This window comes from Heterodontus francisci, chromosome 8 (genome assembly GCF_036365525.1).
Source record: "Heterodontus francisci isolate sHetFra1 chromosome 8, sHetFra1.hap1, whole genome shotgun sequence".
Taxonomy (NCBI): domain Eukaryota; kingdom Metazoa; phylum Chordata; class Chondrichthyes; order Heterodontiformes; family Heterodontidae; genus Heterodontus; species Heterodontus francisci.
The window spans coordinates 72,318,215-72,338,861 of NC_090378.1; the positions used below are offsets into that span (position 1 = coordinate 72,318,215).

At 40.9% G+C, this 20,647-nt stretch overlaps 1 protein-coding gene across 2 annotated transcripts in view; it reads right to left on the reverse strand.

Annotated features, from left to right (window-relative positions):
- The window catches only part of alg6 (ALG6 alpha-1,3-glucosyltransferase), a 44,645-nt gene that overhangs the window by 6,334 nt on the left and 17,664 nt on the right, over positions 1-20,647 (reverse strand). For both annotated transcript variants that reach the window (XM_068037327.1, XM_068037328.1), the window contains 3 exons: positions 12,739-12,824; positions 7,224-7,308; positions 4,209-4,279 (listed from right to left, as the gene is read on the reverse strand). In XM_068037327.1, the coding sequence (XP_067893428.1) occupies positions 4,209-4,279; positions 7,224-7,308; positions 12,739-12,824 (242 nt within the window). The remainder of the gene's footprint in view (positions 1-4,208; positions 4,280-7,223; positions 7,309-12,738; positions 12,825-20,647) is intronic.

A 20,647-nucleotide genomic window follows, 5' to 3' on the forward strand; every position in this document is an offset into this window, starting at 1 on the left:
AGGCAGGAAGGCAAAATTGTAGCCAAGTTTTATAAATGATTCCCATCAAATGTGCTTTGGGCAGAAGGCTGCTCCGTTAATTTTATGGCAGCCAAATTGCCTACTGACTGCCTCAAGGTCGGAATGAGATAGAGTAGAAGACTACGTTTGAACAAACTGATGGGTTGATATGTTAACTGTCAGGAATAGTCATCAGATTAGACAGTAACCATGGAATAAAATTTTATCTCTAGTTATTTTCTGCTACAGAATTAATGGGCATTTTATAAATAAATGCTCTGTTCATTTTAGCTACTCCATCAGTGTTGCAGAATACATTCTGCCCAATTCTCTTTTATAGATAAACGTGCATTAATTTCAATTAAATGTAAATCTTTTTCAGACCAGTTTCCTGAAGGGGCTGATTCATACTCAAATGCTGGCACCCACCTGTACCATACTTCAGTGGCTATTCCCTATGCTTGAGCCTAGACAGACAGTCATTTAAAAAAAAAAACATTTCTTTGCTGTGAGTGCATGTCTGCATGAGTGGGAAGCACACAGGCAAGTTTGAGCTTATCGTCAGAAAAGATGTATTTCCTAGCAAAGCTCCCTGGATAGCCACCACGAGTGGGGACCCAGCCTAATTTTCCCCTAACCCAAAGTCACGGAATTGTAGCATGACACCACTACAATGGGATGTGAGCATCACTGGCAAGACCAGCATTTGGTGCCCATTCCTAACTGCTTGCTAGGCACATGTAGGCAGATTTCCTTCCTTAAGGAATTGTTGAACCAGATGGTTTTTACAACAAATCGACAATGGTTTCATGGTCACCATTAGACTAGCTTTTAATTCCAGAATTATTAATTGAATTTAAATTCACCATCTGCTGTGGTGGGATTCGAACCCATGCCTCCAGAGCATTAACATGGGCTCTGGATTACTAGTCTAGTCTAGTCTAGTGACATTTCTTCAAAACTCCACTGCCTCCCCGTGGTCTAATACTTCAGCACACAGTGCATTTACTCACTGAATCTTCACACCAGGTCAATCAAAATTCATTACGTAGACAATTACCTAACGCCTGCCACAACTCATCTATCTGAGCTTAAAACATCAATTTAGCTCAGTTGTTAACATTTCTGGGTCAGCAAGTTGAGTTTAAATCCTATTCTAGATTTTGAGCATGTAAACTGCATTGAATATATAATTAGGATTATGTTAGAAATTCATCAACGTAGCAGTTATGACAAAGCAACTGTATCCTGAGCGCTAACATTTAAAAAATTATCAATGTACAGATTTATAATATATTCAACTTGTACTAGCAAGACAATGGAAACTTAAATGTAATAATTGAGAAAGGCACACTTCTGGCTAAAACACTATGTGCATTATATCTCTTCATCAGTCATGTGTTCACAGTTCACACCACTGTATTCCCTACAGCATTGATCACAGCAACTACGAGAGAGATTGGGTTTACAGAGCATACATAGCTCGGTCTATCGTGTATAATGAAATGTACCTTCCAGTTACAAGGAAAAGTAAGAAAGTTAAGCCTGTTTTCTTTGCTAAAAATGAGACTTTGAGATTACCTAATTGAAATTTCGAAGATTAAGAACGGAACTGACAAAACTGATCCGGGCAAATTGTTTGTGAGGTTCAAATGCCAAGAGATAAATTAAAAGGTAATAAGTTATGGCTAAGAAAATCAGGTAATAAGGTAAATCAGTTTCCACACAGTGCAACAGATCTGTGAAATAAGTTGCCGGGGTAGGCCGTTGAACCAGACAGTATAGAGAGGTCTATTTCTGAAGAAAGGAGGGGCTGAGGGATATAGTGAGAAAATGAGTTGTTATGTTCAGTCTATGGAAGAGAGATGGGCTTGTTGAGCCTGAGGGAAATTCCCATGTATTTTTTTTTTTAAGTGAAATAATGTCTATTATTTTACTGAAAATATTGCATTATTATGAGGAATGTGAAAAAATAAAACTTTATCTATAAAGAAACATGCACATAATTCCCTTTTAAAATTGAAGGATGACAACACTTAAAGGCGCATTATTTGTAATGTGACATTTATGCAAAACATGCCTGCTCCTGGGTGACTTTTAACTTAACACGACCCCTCTACCTCTGCCGCCAAACACGACACATCAAATTTTCTTTTGATAACATTGACTCATGCTGAGCCACAGTTCCTCAGCCAACTAACTGTTCTTCATGTGTGAGCCCTTACAGGTGAGTATTAATGGACTATTCAGCTATGGGATCACACCATCCCAAACCCAATGCTGTCCTTACCAGTCATCAATAAATGTACCCTTTCCAACAGGGGGCACAGGTCAGGGACAAGGGCCTTGCTTGATTTATATTTCGCTTCCTCTCTCTAGACTGAAAAATTGCTGCCGTCATCAAGATCAATCAACAGAAAAAAATCATGGAGCGAATATGAGAACTTTCAGGTCTTTTACAGCTCAATACTACACCAGGCTGAACATTTACATACTTAACCATTGGGAAAGCTCAATCAATAGTTTTAAAACAAAACATAGTAGCAAGCAATAACAGAGGCACACCAAGCAAACTGCCTGTTGAATGTTAAGGGATTCAGTAGAATAAAGATAGCCTTTAATTAAATATTTCTAAACAATTTACTAAGTTATGCAAATCCCTATAATACTGCATCTCGTTATTTTTCATTGCAACAACTAGAAGCTGTAATGTTAAGTGCCAATACCGCAACTAAAACACAACATGCTCCTTTCAAGTCAGCTGACTGCATCCAATGTCAGATTCCATTAAATTTAAAAGATCACAACTAACCAATTTTAAACACTAAACCAAAACACATGACAATCTGAAGATTTGAACTCTCTGTGCATCTTAGTACAGGGGCCTCAATGAACTTAAAGGGGAATCTTACTCACTGAATCAATGTTACAATGGGAGTTATTGACACACTTGCCCCTCGATACTATGTTGAGATGAAGGTTTAGACAGAGACTGGAAGCAGGTGGTTTGTGTAAATCTCCTCTTACAGCAGACATGACATCATGAATGAGCACGTACCCACAATTTGTATTCATGTCACTGGAACGGAACACAATGATCTAACATACAGGACAGAAAACTAGGAATGGCTGTATGGAACAGGGAGATAAAGAAAAATGGGAAGGGCAGAAAATACCTTTATTAAAACAAATACCATAATCTTTGGCCTCCTTATCTCGAGAGACAATGGGTAAGCGCCTGGAGGTGGTCAGTGGTGTGTGGAGCAGCACCTGGAGTGGCTATAAAGGCCAATTCTAGAGTGACAGGCTCTTCCACAGGTGCTGCAGAAAAATTTGTTTGTCGGGGCTGTTACACAGTTGGCTCTCCCCTTGCGCTTCAGTCTTTTTTCCTGCCAACTGCTACGTCTCTTCGACTCGCCACACTTTAGCCCCGCCTTTATGGCTGCCCGCCAGCTCTGGCGAACGCTGGCAACTGACTCCCACGACTTGTGATCAACGTCACAGGACTTCATGTCGCGTTTGCAGACGTCTTTAAAGTGGAGACATGGACGGCCGGTGGGTCTGATACCAGTGGCGAGCTTGCTGTACAATGTGTCTTTGGGGATCCTGCCATCTTCCATGCGGCTCACATGGCCAAGCTGTACTAAGATTTAAAAAGGGGTACAATTGCCTGCTGAGGTAAGTAGGCCACACAGACCAGGAAGGTCCCTGGTTCAATCTCTCATCTGTGCTTTAGCTGAGATAGCAATTATAAGGAAGGTTACAAAAAAGCTGTAAATTTCACTCCTGCTGGAAAGTGCATACTTAACGGGGGGGGGGGGGGGGGGGGGGGGGTGGTCGCAGGCTATGTTGCAATGTCCCCCTGCCCAGAGTTGGATAACCCATCAGTGTTCGCTATCTAGTCGCACATGTTAAGAATGGCCACTTGACTGACGTTTTGGAGAGCTGCTGGTATTTATGGAATCATATCCCACAAGATTCAACACCTTTAGCAGAAAAGGGGAAATTGAGAGCAGAGGAAGTCTTAAAATTTCTGGTTTAAAACATCTTACAGTTTTAACTAATTTACCGTTAATACAGGCAATTCCTTAAGTACTAATAAAGTGACAGCAGCAAAAGAGAATTCTTACTTATTTACTCTGTTGTTTATCACATGGTTTAGCAAGTTTGTGTCCCGCAGATTAAAATAACAGATTTCCAAAACTTACAGAGCAGCCAGAAGTATAGACTTTTCGTGAACTTGGAAGGAAAACAGGAAGAATGACAAGGAACAATTCACCTAGAAATTGCAAAAGTGAAGAAGTATTTTAATTTTATTTTGTGCTGATTACTACCTGCAAGAAATCTTCAATGCAATTTCTCCCCCACCTCCAACCTTTGCTTTTTCTCAAAACACTGACTCATGTTAGGATACAGTTTCAAATGCCAGCAGTCCTCTAATATTTCAATGTGGGCTTTGGCCAGTGTTAATTATTGGTCATTACTCAATTAACAAACCACTCTTGGGAATGCGTCAACCCAGAGGTGGGATCTCTGTCCATTCCTGTCATTCCCTATAAACACAACTCCTAATTTCAGTTATAAAACTGGGGGCAGTTGCCAAGTGGAATCCGGACACAATCACACTTTTAATAGTGCCCTTTCACTTGGTGCAAGGAAGCTGGAATAACACTGCCTGCTAATACAGGTAACTTACATTCCTTTACAGCAGTGGAGAGGAATCATTGCAGAATCCCAGCTCAGTCAAAATGCAACAATCAGGCAGGTCATGAAAGATAGCCCAGTGACACAAGGAACACCCAGTCTACTGAGGAACATAGCTGAGGGAAGCTGGGCTGCAAATGATGCCAGAATCACTGACCCAGACAGTGTCAATAGGCTACTCCACAAGAGGGAGCACCCTGCAACAACTCATACATATGATAGGAGAGGAAACGAACTGATTTTCTTCCTAACCTAGGGGCACTAAGGCCAACTGTACCACCCTACATGCTGCATTGGCCGTGATCAGCTATCTCTTACACTAAACTTTGAAACAGGGCATTCTGGTCCGTGTATCTTGATACCACATCACATGGTACATTTTCCTCAAAGCCATGCTTTAAAGCAGTGGTATTCAAAATATGGTCTAGTTGCCATTCACCTGAAGGTCTCAGCAGACATGCTTCTCCATGTGGCTCCAAGCCTCCATTCATGGACTTTCTGGTTATGGGATATTGACCAAATTTGTTGCCTTGCCCTTTCTTGCTTTCCAGCAAAAGGTACAAGATTCTATTAGGAGGCCAGTCTATCTCAGCTCCCAGCCCAGAGTGAAAGAGTTCAATTAAAACAGGACAATTATTGCCCTTTCGTCCTGTGGCAATCTACTCCCAGTAGCATGACTGAAATAAAAAGAAAAGATAGACTTGCATTATATAGCTCATTGTGAGCAATGACAGCCACAGAACTATCAATGCATCACACCATAGTGCATCATTCATCACTGTGGCTTTTAAACAAGATTTTGGTTCGGAATATGGCCCTTAGTAACATAGTCCAAAATAAAACTACTGAATTGGTTTAGGTTGTTCATAAATTAGTTAAAGCTTCAATATATGATCACAGCAAAAATTATATAGCATTCCAAGCTTAAATCTGCATTTCCAATTCTCCCAAAACTGTCAGCACTTCCAGAATTGTAATGACTCAAAGATTCATAGAGCGTTTGAGTCCATTATTGCTGCATTTTAAAACCTTATTAGCAAACAATAAATTCATAAATTCATTGTTGCACAAACACTTAAAAAAAGCAAATATTTTAAATCCCAAGTTACAAGCACATTATTAAAACAAATTAGTTGAATTTGTAATTGTGCTGTCAAGTGTATTCTCTAAGATTTTATTTATTTTTCCCCAAATTTTCTTCCCTCCTTTCCTGCTTTGAACTCATGATGTACTCCACAGCTGCTGACTGCCCTCTGGAATCTCACCCAAGTAGTCATTTTCTGCTAAAAAGTGAGTGTTAGTGGACCAATTAACTACATATGGCATCACAGTTGAGAGCCAAATATTGTCCTCATCCAAAAGGCACATATCTAGCAAAGATCAGTAGGCAGCAATCAAGAGTGGGAACCCCAGCTGATTCTTCCCCCTGAGGCAATGAAGCCCATCATAGCACCCCAACTACTATCCTAGCTAAGATGAGCTAACTAAGAATCGTCCCATCTATATGAGTTAACACTACACTGAGCGGCACCTTCATCCACCAGGCCATCAAGGAGCACAGAAGCAATGTGTTTTAAACTGGTGCGTCTGCAGAGTGCAGCTCACATTCCACAACACATGTTCTCTACCAACCATGGAGGGATCTTATGACATGAAGGAATCCTGTCTTTATCTGTCTTCACTTTCACTCATAATAAACTGGGTTACATTCCCTGAATAAGTGCCAAACTACCAGAAGGTCAAAATCTAAAGGTGAAGATTAAAATTCTCTTATTTGTAGCCTTTTTTTTTTTCAAATTCTCAGTGCCCGATATCGAAGGACAAATAATTTCTGTGGAAATAATTTCTATTTCCTGAAAACAAATTAATCTAGAATTCTTGATAACTGGATGGGTAAATGCACTGCACAGTGCAGTAATGCAGAGCAGAAAGGCTCTAGCTTTAAGTTGGTCAATCTAAGGTGACAGCAGATGTGCAAATGTCTTATGGGGTAGGAAGGGGAAAACCCAGCCAGCATTTCCATTCCTGATCACTGGCCAGTGACTTATGCTAGAACGCAAGTGGGTGTGAATAGCAGGCTCTCGAAAAGTGCAGCAATGCCATTTAGACTTCGCAGGGGGATGCAGCTCCTCAGGTGACACCTGAGGTGGTATTTCAACCAACTGTTTATTCTTTACGCGAGAGCTGAAAAAGTGTCAGACTATTTAACTGTTGGGTGGGTGCAGGAAACCACAGCTTTGCCCAACCTTTCATTACCAAAATGTCCATACACATGCAGGTAATTGGAATCACTGGATGGTATTTAGGAAACGAAGTTTGGTTACCTTCCCTCTACCATTGCCTTGGCTGAGAGCAGCTAACTTAGTACAAACTGGGGGCATTGAATCAACCTTCCTGGTCAGTGTAGCTCAGTTCCACTTACCAACTGAACTATAGGGAAGGCAACTGCAAAAAAGGCAAATAAAGTAATTGCATGCAATGAACATCAATTTGAGCTAAATAAAGTAGTCAAGACTTACCAGTGCAAGTTTGAACCCCTTTAGTGTGGGATTAATTGTCAGCTTTATGCACGTGGGTAACAGTGTCAGAAGTGTTGCACCAAAACTGACAAAAGAACACAATGTTGTTAAACTAATAACTTATAAACAAAGTAAGAATGCTTTAATTAATTAGCACTGGAGTAAATGAAAGAGTAGCTGGCGCTGACTTACCAGACTGGCAAATTGGCTTGGAGAATCACTGATCAGGCACTTGGACTTGATGTTAAATGCCAACCCACTTTTATCCAAGAATGTTGGCCATAGTGAAGGAGCTACAGCACTCTACTACTTTAGAATTCATTTTGAAAAAAACCCTTTGGAGATATAAATAACCTCCACACACTTCAATTGAGCACCTAATTAGAGATACAAGTTTTTTTTCCCCTCTCTAAACATTTGTGTTTCTAAATGTGTGGGATGTCAATCTGGAGAATGGGAATGTAGCAAAGTACAGATCCAGAAAACAATCATCCACTCCCTCAATTATCCATCCAATTCTCCCTTAATTTTTTCCCCACACTGCTTCCATTGTGTTCTTGAATAGTCTATTCAAAATATTCACCATGCTGTACGCAAAATAGTTAAATCCAAACTGCCCGAGTACCTTCCCTCTTCTAAGCCTGAGCCCATGTTCCTTGGTTCTAGACAGTGGCAATTTATCCATTACCTTAAGTATCATGAATAATATTTCCCCAGAGCCTCCAGAACTATCCTCAGCATTCCAACCTCTCCTCATAGCTGAGATGCCAAAACCTAGCAATCAAATTGGTTCCCTTTTCTCAACTGACATCAATGCCTGGATATTTTGCTGTGACCAGAACTGTACACAGAACTCTAGGTACGATTGTAGTTCTGCCTTGTGCAGACTCTACCACCTCCAGGGATTTATACTCCATCTTTCTGGCTGTACCAAGATTCAGTTGGCTAGCTTTACACTGCTGCACACTGCACTGTCGGCTTTGGTCAGTTACACACCAATGTCCCCAAATCTATCTCGTGCGGTGTTCTGTAACCTAGAGACATCCATTTTACATCCCCACTGTTTACTTCCCTTCCTTAGTCTCAGTATCCTGTACTTATCCACACTACATGCTCGCTTCAGCCCCCCCTACCTACCATTTTAATAGTGTTCCCTCTTCTCTATTCTTTAAACCTTTCCCCAGTTCATGTCATCCACAAACTTATTTTTTAAATAAACTTTAGTCACTGTGTCAGAATCATGAATTTTACTGTCAGGTGTAAGCAGGAGTGATGCAGAGTAAATGTTCAATAACAATTTGCCTTAACTCCAACCCCAGAACACTGCCTCATACAGCACCAGTGAGACAATTTTCCATCCGAGTGATTGCTAGTTTAGTTGCAATTTATCTCGAGTTGTGGGCAATTTTGTACAGTAAACCTATGCCCAGTAGAAACTGGATTGGCATTATCCCAATAATCTTGTTGCCAGTAGAAATAGACTTTTTTCCCTTTAGGCTGAATTTAATTTCAGATTCCACAGGAGAAAATACACAAAATAAATTCTAGCTTGAATGCAGCAATTCTTTTTTTCCTTTCGCATCTCTTCTGAAGCATCTAGGTCTCAAGTACTGACAGCTCATTGTGTACCTTCAAGTTGCCATTCTTCATGTAGATAGAGTACATCAATAATAAAGTGCACCAAGTGCAATTTATCCCTGCCTCGGCTTTGCAAATTTTCACTTCTCACCAGAAGCCAATAGATAGATTTTCTCCTCAGTAGTGAGGGCACGGAGGTCAACTGCAGTGTCCTCAAAGTTATACCAGTTGTGATCAGCTAACCACAGCTTCCTAGCCCGAATGGCTCAGTATAACAGCAGGCAACATATTCACCCGCTGAATTATTGTAAGAACTTCAAAATGCTAAATTTAGGGTCACTTGCATTGAAGTGTACTTTTAGATAGACCATTTACACAATGCACAGATTGGCCATCCAAATCAGTCCACTCACTCCAGCCAGTGTAAAGGTCAAACATTGTCCAAACTGAAATATTGTAAAGTAGAAACAATTGTGCAAATAAAGTAGTTTTTGTTTTATAGATGTGCATATTAAAAGTACACTCCAGATAAACAGAAATGGATCATGGAAAATGTTGGTTTTGAAGAAATATTGTAGGACCTGGTTCATTTGTGTGAAAAAGACAAACCTCTGTCCAGATCTTTTTCCAATAAATACTGTTTGTTGTAATGAAAGTTCTTTCTTTTGTTACTCTTCTTCAGCCAGCCTGGCCCGAGAACCTCAACAGGTGAGGCCAGTTTGGACTGCGGGAGTAGGAAAAAGCCACATTTCCACTTCCAATCCATTCTGCATCTTATTCACATTCATGAACTTTGGGTGATGGTGGGATCAGGAATGATTATGTCTATCCCTAGTTGCTGTTTATGCTCTGTCTATTTTCATTTCTGAAGAATTTTTGTTATTCGTTCATGGGATGTGGGCGTCACTGGCAAGGCCAGCATCTATTGCTCATCCCCAACTACCCTTGAGAAGGTGGTGGTGAGCTGCCTTCTTGAACTGCCGCAGCCCATGTGGCATAGGTAAACCCATAGTGCTGTTTGGTAGAGATTTCCAGACTTTTTATCCAGCAATGAAGGAATAGTGATATATTTCCAAGTTAGAATGATTTGTGACTTGGAGGGGAACTTGCAGATGGTGGTGTTTCCATTAGCCTGTTGCCCTTGTTCTTCTAGGCTGGGTTGCAGGTTTGGTAGGTGGTGTTTAAAAAGCCTTGGCAAGTTGCTGCAGTGCATCTTGTAGACAGAATCATAGAATGATTACACCACACAAGGAGGACATTTGGCCCTTTGTGTCTATGCTGTCTATCTGCAAGGGCAACTCAGCTAGTCCCATTCCCCCACTCTTCCCCCTAGCCCTGCAAATTTTTTCACTGCAGATAATTATCCAATTCCATAGTGAAAGCCACAATTAAATCTGCCTCCACCATACACTCAGGCAGTACATTCCAGATCCTAACCACTAGCTGTGCAAAAACATTTTTCCTTATGTAGTCTTTGGTTTTTTTGCTATTCACCTTAAATTGGTGCCCTCTGGTTCTCAACCCTTCTGCCAATGGGAACAGTTTTGCCCTATCTGTCCAGACCCCTCATGATTTTGAACACCTCTATCAAATCTCCTTTTAACCTTCTCTTCCCTTATCCAGAACAGCTCCAATCTATTCAGGCAACCTTTCCCAAACCATCTCTTTAAAGGCAGCCCATTGTTCAATTACAGTTTTTCCTGCCAATTTTTGATTCCAATTTACCTGGGCCAGATCTGTTCTCACCCCACTGAAATAGGCCTTCCCCAAATTAATTATTTTTTATTATGGATTGCTCCTCGTCTTTTTCCATTGCTAATCTAAACGTTATGATATTATGATCACTGTCCCCTAAATATTCCCTTACTGACACTTGGCCAGAAACATACTGATCTAGAAAATTCTCAACACACTTCAAAAACTCTGCTCTCTCTCTGCCCTTTACACAATTACTATCCCAGTCCACATTAGGATAATTAAAGTCCTCCATTATAACTATATAATTTGTGCACCCTCTAATTTCCTTGGAAATTTCTTCTTCTTTATCTTTCCCAATAGTTGGTGGACTACAGAATACACCCAGAAGTGTAATGATACCTCTATTGTTTTTTGTTCTAACCAAATAGATTCTGCCCTTCACCCCTCTAGGACATCCTCTCTCTCCTGTACTGTAATATTCTAGTTAAGCAATACTGCCACCCCTCCTTTTTTCTTTCCTTCTCTATGTTTTCAGAACAACATGTATCCAGGAATATTTAGTACCCAGTCCTGCTCTTTTTTGAGCCAGGTCTCCGTTACTGTCACATCATCATTAACCTGATGTTTATCTGTACCTGCCGTGCACCAATCTTATTTACCACTCTTCAAACATTCATATCCACAGTGGGCTTGTGGTGGAGGGAGTGACTATTTAAGGTAGTGAATTGGGATGCCAATCAAATAGGCTGCTTTGTCCAGTTTGGTGTCGAGCTTCTTGAGATGCACTCATCCAGGCAAGTGGAAAGTATTCCATCACATTCCTGACTTGTGCCTTGTGGATGGTGGACAGGCTTTGGTTTGGGGGGGCGGGGGAGGGGGGGTGGGAGGGGCAGGGGTCAGGTGGTGACTTACTCACTACCTCTGACCTCGTCTTGGAACCACCATATTTATGGAGCAGGTCCGGTTAAGTTTCCAGTCAATGGTGACCTCCAGAATGTTGTGGTGGGGGATTCAGCAATGGCAATGCCGTTGAATGCCAAGGGAAGATGGTGAGATTCTCTTGTTGGAGATTGTCATTGCTGGCACTTGTGTGGTGCAAATGTTACTTGCCACTCATCAGCCCAAACCTGAATGTTGTCCAGGTCTTGCTATATGCGAGCACTGACTGCTTCAGTATCTGAGGAGTTGCAAATGGAACTAACATTGTGCAATCATCAGCGAATATCCCCACTTCCGACCTTATGATGGAGGAAAGATGAAGCAGCTGAAAATGGTTGGGCCTAGAACACTACCCTGAGGAACTCATGCAGCAATGTCCTGGGGCTAAGATGATTGGCCTCCAACAACCATCTTCCTTTGTGCGAGGTATGACTCCAGCCAGTGGTGAGTTTTCCCCGATTTCAATTTTACTAGTTCTTGATGCCACACTTGGACACTTGCTGCCTTATATCAAGGGCATTCACTCTCACCTCAACTTTGGAATTCAGCTCTTTTGTCCGTGTTTGAACCAAGACTATAATGAGATCTGGAGCCGAGTGGTGGTTCCCAAACTGAGCATTGTTGAGCAGGTTATTGCTGAGTAAGTGCCGCTTGATAGCGCTGTTGGTGACACCTTCCATCACTCTGCTGATGAGTAGACTGATGAGACAGTAATTAGCTGGATTGGATTTGTCCTACTTTTCGTGGACAGGGCATACTAGGGCAATTTTCCATTTTGCCAGGTAGGTGCCAGTGTTGCAGCTGTACAGGAACTGCTTGGATAGGAGCGCAGCTAGATTTGGAGCACAAGCCTTCAGCACTACAACTGGGATGTGGTCAAGGCCCATAGCCTTTGCTATATCCAGTGCACCCAGCTGTTTCTTGATATGTGGAGTGAACTGAAATGGCCAAAGACTGGCATGTAAAAACTGGCATCTGTGGCTGAGATGGATCTTCTACTTGACACTTCTGGCTGAAGATGATTGTAAACACTTCAGCCTCGGTCTGAATGGTGATTTGTGCATGATAATGGAGAATAGCTAGCAACTACTGAACCACATCTCAGCACAAGTCACCAACTTCAGCAAAGATAGGGAGAAAATTGAGCAGTAGTTAAAAACACACAATGAGCTTTTAAATTAATGTATGCTAATTACAATTATCTTAAAAATATCAAGTCATCAATTGGGGCTGGTTGATGAAAGACAGACTATGAAATGTCTAAATAACACAAAATAGTTTAACAGAGACAAAATGTTACCTGAGCCAAAGCTGGGTCAGAGGTGACCAAAGCTTCTTCACTTTCAATATCACGGATAAACTGCACCACACATTTCCAACTTTATCCTATTTAGAAAACACATGCAAATGATCAGACACAACATGCGAATTGTTTCATTGAGTACCTGTGGCCTTGGAATTCCAATTTTTTAACTCCTTGTTAACCAGCTTCATCTCACCAGTGCCCACACTGCTGTGGTAGTCATATACTTACGTGGCTGCTCCGTCCACTAAATGGTGACTCTCAATATGGTGGGACCCTGTGGGCCATGCAGATTGCGCACAGTGATTGTCATTCAACAGCAAGTGTGCATTTGAAATAAGAGATATTGAGACCATGCCTTCTAAAGGACGTAGAGAAGTTTTAGAGAAGAGAAACAAAGATGCTCCTAGGATTTAAAACTCTAGGTTATGAAAAAATGTTCAAAGAACTAAAATTGTTTTAATTGTCAGAAAAATAAGATTAGAAAGCATGGAATGAGAAAAGGCCATCAAATCCGTCAAGCCCACTCCTTCCATACAATGTGTGCAATCTACCCAATCGTGGGCTCTAATGCTCCCATTTAACATTGAGGCATAAAGATTCTGGAATATTTATCAATTCTGTTACTTTCCACAGACAATATTCTCTTCCCACTTCCTTGACCTCAGCAGGGCAGGAACCATTATGACCGTAGTCATACTGCCAACCAGATATTTATCTGGATTCTTAGGGTTGAATAAATTAATTCCTTCACAATCAGCTTTTGCTGAATATGTTCCACATGATTGAAAACTACTGAGAGAAAAAAGGTTATCTAGCTTAAAGTGTGAGTGCATTACTGCAGCAAACGAACGTACAAGAAAAACTAGAGATTAGCAAATTTTTTTTCTTACCCATGGAACTGAGAGTATCCAGAACAGACAGATTAACGTCTTCAAAAGGGAGCTGAATGAATTTTGGTTAAGAATGGAATTGAGAATGACTGAAAGTTAAGGATATAATGGGATTAACAAATGCTATATGAAATACAATATTTCCTGTATTGCTGTGGTCAGTGTTACCCATGGAATGCAATTAGGCAGGGTTGACGAACGCGGTTGCAATTTTACATCGATAGCCTAGTGATTTTTCTCAACCACCTCCAGTAGAGATTTCAGATTGTTCTCCTCATGAAGGTTTTGCCTGTAGTTACTCAGCTCCTTTGTGAATAACTAAATTGGGGGAGTCCCTGACGGTGCATATTATACATGGCTTGATAAGCTGAATGGCATTTTCTTGTCCCAATTAATATTTTGGCTATTTCCTTTTTTTTCTCAAATATTTACTAAAGCTTGGTGGATCGGCAGCAGAACCTAAACGAAGACCCCAGCTAATATTCTCCCCATTAATCTCTTAATCTGTCCCACTTAGCACAATAGTGCCACACAACACTCCAAGATCTACCAGTCCAAAACCAGGCATCAATGAGGTGTTGTGACAGCATAACTGTATAACACCACAATTTATAACCTCATGGCCCACCATATACCGGGATCATGTCCCTTTTCAATCTTCTTCAATGAAAACAACTTTAGTTACGAGAGTCTCTCCACATACCGTTGACTATTGCTTTCTTTGGTGGTTATTGGGCAATATAATTGGACTAGGAAAGTGGAAGTTCAATCAACTCTAGTTATTATATCCATGTCCATGCTTCCCTGTCTCCACACCCTAACCAGCGATCAGATGAAACAATGCTATGGGCTGGGATGAGCCCTCTCGGGTAGACCACCGAGGTGTACTACAGTCCTCTCTTCACCAATGAAATGGTGCTCAAACATTCCATCCAGATGCAGAACACTCAAATATGGAGGTCAGTGGAGACCAAATACAGGAGTGTCGAAGCTGGAATTGAGCCTCAAGCTCTCTGAATACAATTCTAATTCTCTGCCACTGAAACACCCGGAGAACACTACAGTACTTCACTTGCTGCTATTGGCCAACAATGTTAATTGTAAACTGCACAAGTACAAGAAAAATATAGTTAACATCTTAATTTCCTAACATCTTGAAGGTTACAACTAAACTATATAATAGCACAGACTAGTGGTCATTCACAGAAACTGTGTCCACTTGGCTTTCATAACTATAACCTAGAATATCAAAATCGGTCATAACCAAGGAAAGTCTAATTTGCCCTTGTTTTGGCAGCTACAAGACTGAAGAGTAAGAGAGGGAACAAGATAAATCAAGAATATTGATTAGATGACACCAAGCTTGGGTTTTAAAAGCTTGTTGATTGCAGGGGGAAAGAAAGACTGAGGGAGGTAAAGGTTTCCACAGTTTTGAAATTTAAAGAATCACCTAGAGTTTACTGTGCAATGAATCTTCATTTTAACATGGTGAAAATGTAGGGAGGAGGAAGAACTTGTAAGCAACATTTCTGAAACTTAGGAAGAATGTGAAAGTTCAGATGAACATTAGTATCTATAAAATAGGGAGACAAGATGATTGCAATGGAAAGAAGGTTTGGAAACTGGAGGTGAGAAGGGCTTAGCGGTTACAAAAACACTCAGGAGTGCAAATTAATAAAGGTCATACGTCAAAGCCATCACAAGTCTTCTTCCATTAATACAGCAACAGGGAAAACAGTTCCAACATACAGCCTTTCTCCTATCCCCCATAATGGTAAATTACTCAATTGCTCTCTGCACACACCTCATCACATTTAAAGGGGTTTATCACAATGGTGCCTGCAGAGTTTTACAGGAACTAACACAAATGCATATGCAGTTCCTCTCAGATCTACAGCAAAAGCCCAGCAACTTTCCCCAAAAAATGCTGAGCTTTTGTTGTGTCCCCAATTGGTCCAACTACTTTATCCAATGAGTGTTGAGGAATGCAAACCTGGAAGATCTCCAGTTTGATTCGCAAGTGTGAAGAGTTAGTTGATTTCACCAAGGGCAGCAATAGCAGTGCTCCGATTGACTTTGGTGCTACTAGTTAAAGGAGGGAAGAGCTGCCCAGAGTTCTTGCTCCAAATTGTTATCCAATGATTCTACCCCTGCTGGACAGTATTCGTGTAGATTGAGGATGAAGAAAAATAGACTCAATTGCGATGTCCCTCTGGTCAAACACCTTTTTGATACCACAATAGTGAGATTACACATGGATGCCCAGTTGAATGAGATGCCAGTCCTGACACACAGATGTGTATGCCAGAAAGTACTTAACACACTCAAAGGAGAGGGAAGGGGGGAAATCTGAATATAAAATAAAAGAACAGTAGGTCTTCTGATAGATTGGGTACTTTGATCTCATGCAGTGAATGACACACTGAAAAAAACAAATTTCCTCAGCCTGCAAAAGAAACACAGGAATATACTCTATAAGAGATTCTTTTCTTCTACTTCCAGAAATAAAGGGACTTGATTTGTCTAATTACTAGCCACTAAATGCCAAGGAAAACAGTTGAGATTTAGACTTTTCTTCTTTATGATTGTGTTTTAACCTCAATCTCTCTTTTAACTGGATTTTTTTCATCTAATTTTCCATTGTCAGGATCAATTGCTCTCCCTGTTCAAAACATGCTACTCTTCATTTACCCCTCTTACTAGTCCCTGCAGTGCCATGCATTTGCTAGAACTGGAATGCAAGGCAAATGGCCTCTAACAATACATCTATTGGCTGGACACCAAGTGCTATGCAAGACTGGAGTGGTGAAGCCGCTTGACATTTGCTTGGCTCCCCCACAACAGAGAGGGAGAAATCAAACATGTGTTCCGCAATGTGTCTCTGGGCTCTAGGTTTCAGGACAGATGGACAAAGAAAGGCAATGAAGTTAAAAAAGCAAAACTTGCTTAATGATATCCCCATAAGAAAAATAAACTGAATTCTCAAAGTTCCGGAGCAGCAGGGGAACATAATTTGTCCAGACATGGGGTATTAAGGGGGTAGGAGAAAAGGAAGGAAGACAATGCTGGAAAGTGTGCATACTGGTAGGTTGGAATTTGGCTCAGCTGTGATGTCTGTGAGGCCTAGAGGTTGTAGTAATATCAATCATGACAGCTGCTCATGAACTAGCTGATTTGGTTAGTGATCTGGTGTCCAAGACCATAAGGAGCACATTGTCTTTGTTATGCAGGATTTAATGCAACACATAATCTAGGCTGACACTTCAGTGCTATATTGATGGTGCCATCCTTTGAAGAGGAATTCAAGCCAAACTCCCCCCTGCCTGTTCCAGTGAATATTTACCATAGCACCATCTGATAAGCAGGTACTCCTAGAGTCCTTGCCAACACTCACCCCAATCCAACATCACCAGAAATACAGTAGCTGCTCATTCATCTCGCTGCTTGTGCGATTTTTCTGCACACAAAGTAACTGCTACGTTTGCCTAAATAACAATGGTCAATTCACTTCATAGCCATTATACATCAGAGTCATAATGGCATAGAATGAGGCCATTTGGCCCATTGAGTTTATGTTGGCTCTCTGTAGAGCAATCCAATCAGTCCCATTCCCCAGTTTTATCACTTGCAGCCCTGCAAGTTTATTTCCCTCAAGTGCCCATCAAATTTCCTTTTGAAATCATTCATTGTCTCTGCTTCCACGACCCTCATAGGCAGCGAGTTCCAGGTGATTACCAAACACTGTGTAAATAGTTCTTCCTCACGACCCTTGCATCTCTTGCCCAAAACCTTAAATCTGTGTCCCCTAGTCCTTGTACTATCAGCTAATAGTAACAGCTTTTATTTGATCACCCTATCCAAACCTGTCATAATCTTGTACACCTCTATCAAATCGCCCCTCAATCTCCTTTGCTCCAAAGAGAAAAACCTCAGCTTCTCCAACCTAACCTTGTAGCAAAAATCCACCATCCCCAGAACAATTCTGGTAAATCTCCTCTGCACCCTCTCAAGGGCCCACATATCCTTCCTAAAGTTTGGTGACCAGAACAGAATGCAATGCTCTAGTTGTGGCCGAACCAGAGGTTTATAAAGGTTCAGCATAACGTCCCTGCTTTTGTACTCAATACCTCAATATTTATAAAGCCCAATGTCCCATACGTTTTGCTAACCACTCTCTCAATATATCCTGACACCTTCGAAGATCCATGCATATGAATCCCCAGGCCCCTCTGTCCCTGTACACTCTTCAGAACTGTACCATTTAGTGTATATTGCCTCTCCCTATCACTTCTGCCAAAATGCATGACCTCACACTGTGTGTTAAATTCCATCTGCCACTTGTCTGCCCATTCTGCTTGCCTATCTATGTTCCTGTTGCAAGTAAAAACAAAGTGCTGGAAATACTCAGTAGGTCTGGCAGTTTCTATGGAGAGAGAAAAACAGAGTTCATGTTTCAGGTCTGTGGCCTTTTGTCCTGTTGGAGCTGATCTGTATTATCCTCACTGTCTGCGACACCTCCAACTTTAGTACTATGGCAAATTTTGAAATTTTACTCTGTACTCCAATATTTAAGTCTTTTATATATATTAAAAAAGCAGTGGTCCTAGCACTGAACCTTGGGGAACACTGCTGTTTACCATCCTGCAGTCTGAAAAACAATCACGACTCGCTGTTTTCTGTCCTTAAGCCAATTTTTTTTATCCAATTGCACACTGACCCTCCTAATCCATGAGCCTCAATTTTGTTAACCAGCTTTTTATGTGGCTTTCTTAAAATCCATATATAGAACATGCATTTCTTTCTCTTTATCAACCTTTTCTGTAACTTCAAAAAAAATCAATTAGATTAGTCAAGCATGATCTGCCTTTTACAACTTTGTGCTGGCTCTCCTTAATTAACTCACATCTCACATTAAGTGCCTGTTGATTTTTTCCCTGATTATTGTTTCTAAAACATTACTGACCACATATGTTAAACTGACTGGCCTGTAGGTACTAGAAATGTCCTTTCGCCTTGTCTTGAATAAGGGTGTCACATTTGCCACTCTCCAATCTTCTGGCACATCCCCTTTATCTAGGGAAGCTTGGAAGATTATGACAAGCCCTTCTCATATCTCCACTCCCTCTTCCTTTAACAACCTGGGATGCAAGCCATCTGGACCAGGTGACTTATTGACTTAGCTAGCCTTTCCAGTACATCCTGCCCATCAATCTTCACCTCATCCATTCTTCTACCATCTCCTCTTCTACTGCTATTTTGACAGCATACTCTTCCTTAGTAAACACCGATACAAAGTACTCATTAAGTATTCTCGACTTATCCTCACTTCTAAGCATATATCACCCTCTTTGACCCTAATAGGACCCATCCCACCTCTTACTACCAGCTTACTATTTACATACCAGTAGATGATTTTTGAGTTTCCTTTTATGTTAACTGTCATTCCATTCTCATTCTCTCTTTGTCAGTCATATTTTCCTTTTCTCTTCCCCTCTCAACTTGTTGTATTTGGACTGGTTCTCGCTTGAAGAATTCATCTGACATACATCATACACCCTCTTTTTTTGTTTCATCACATTCCCTATCTCCCTCATCATCCAAGGAGCCATGGCTTTGGCTCCCTTACCTATTGCCCTTGTTGGAATGTACCTAGCCTGTACCTGAAACAACATCTCCTCACCCATTGCTGTTAATTTTTCCTGTCAGTCTTTGGTTCCATTTTACCCTGGCTAGATCCCCTCTCATCCCATTGAAGTTAGCCCTCTTCCAATTTAGAATTTCTACTTTAGATTGTTCTTTACTCTTCTCCATTGCTAATATAAAGCTTATGATACAATGATCACTCTTACTCAAGTGTTCCCCCACATCCACTTCATCTAACTCATTTCCCAGCACCAGATCCAGCAATGCCTCCTTCAGAGTTGGACCAAGTACATACTGGTCGAGGAAATTCTCCTGAACACATTTCAGAAATTCCTCCCCCTCTTTTCCCTTTACATTAACATTAACCCAATCAATATTTGAGTAATTAAGGTCCCCCAATTTCACCCCTCTATAGTTCTTGCGCATCTGAGATTTTCCTACAGATTTGCTCCTCTCACTCTTTGGAGGCCTATAGAATACCCCCAGTAGCATGATCATCCCCTTTTTGCTTCTCAACTCCAACCAAGTGTGAAAAACTTCAGATATACAAAAGACATGGAAGTGTTATGAAATTGAAAATTATTTTTTACTTTCTTGTATGGGCATTTAAACAAAATTCCAGCCTGTATCCACACATTCCTGTCCTGAGCCTTCTGCAAAGCAGTTAAAACGTTAGACATACCCGAGTTGACTAAAACATGGTCTCCTAAATGTTTTTTCTTTCACCCATTACCCAGTCAAGTCATATCTGGTTTGAAGCCAAGAAATGCAAAAGCCTGCTATAACATGTTTTGCAAACTTTTAACAAAAAAAACTTTAGTTCGAAGTAATTATCTACATTACCTAATTCTAAGATTTACTGCACTACCATATGTATTGCATAATGACATTAAATGAGATATTACGAACTTATAACCAAAGCTGCCTCAATGACTCAGTGAATAAATACTCTTCCTAATGTGGTACTGGGCCATGTAGACCGAGCAAGTCACCAGTTCAATCCCTGATCTTGACTGAGGTGCTACAGTTGCTTCGAGCAGGTATGCAGGGAAATCTTGCTTGCAATTTCTCTTATGACAGTTGAGGAGAGAGAGATTTGGGCTTCCATTTTCAGCCAGTGAACCCCATGTAAAGTATTTGTATGTTGATGTAGAATGAATACAGGAATGGACCATGATATATGATACCTCCACCAGTTAAATAGCCTGTTGACATTTAATGTCTAGATTCCCACTTGGAAGATACCAGTAGGTGACCAACAATTGTGGAACTATATGCCAGCAGAAGCTGGCAACTTCAGAGGAGGAGGAGAAGCTGATTAGATGAAAAGAAAAAAAAAAGTAATAGAGAACTGTTTTAAGAAACTGTTC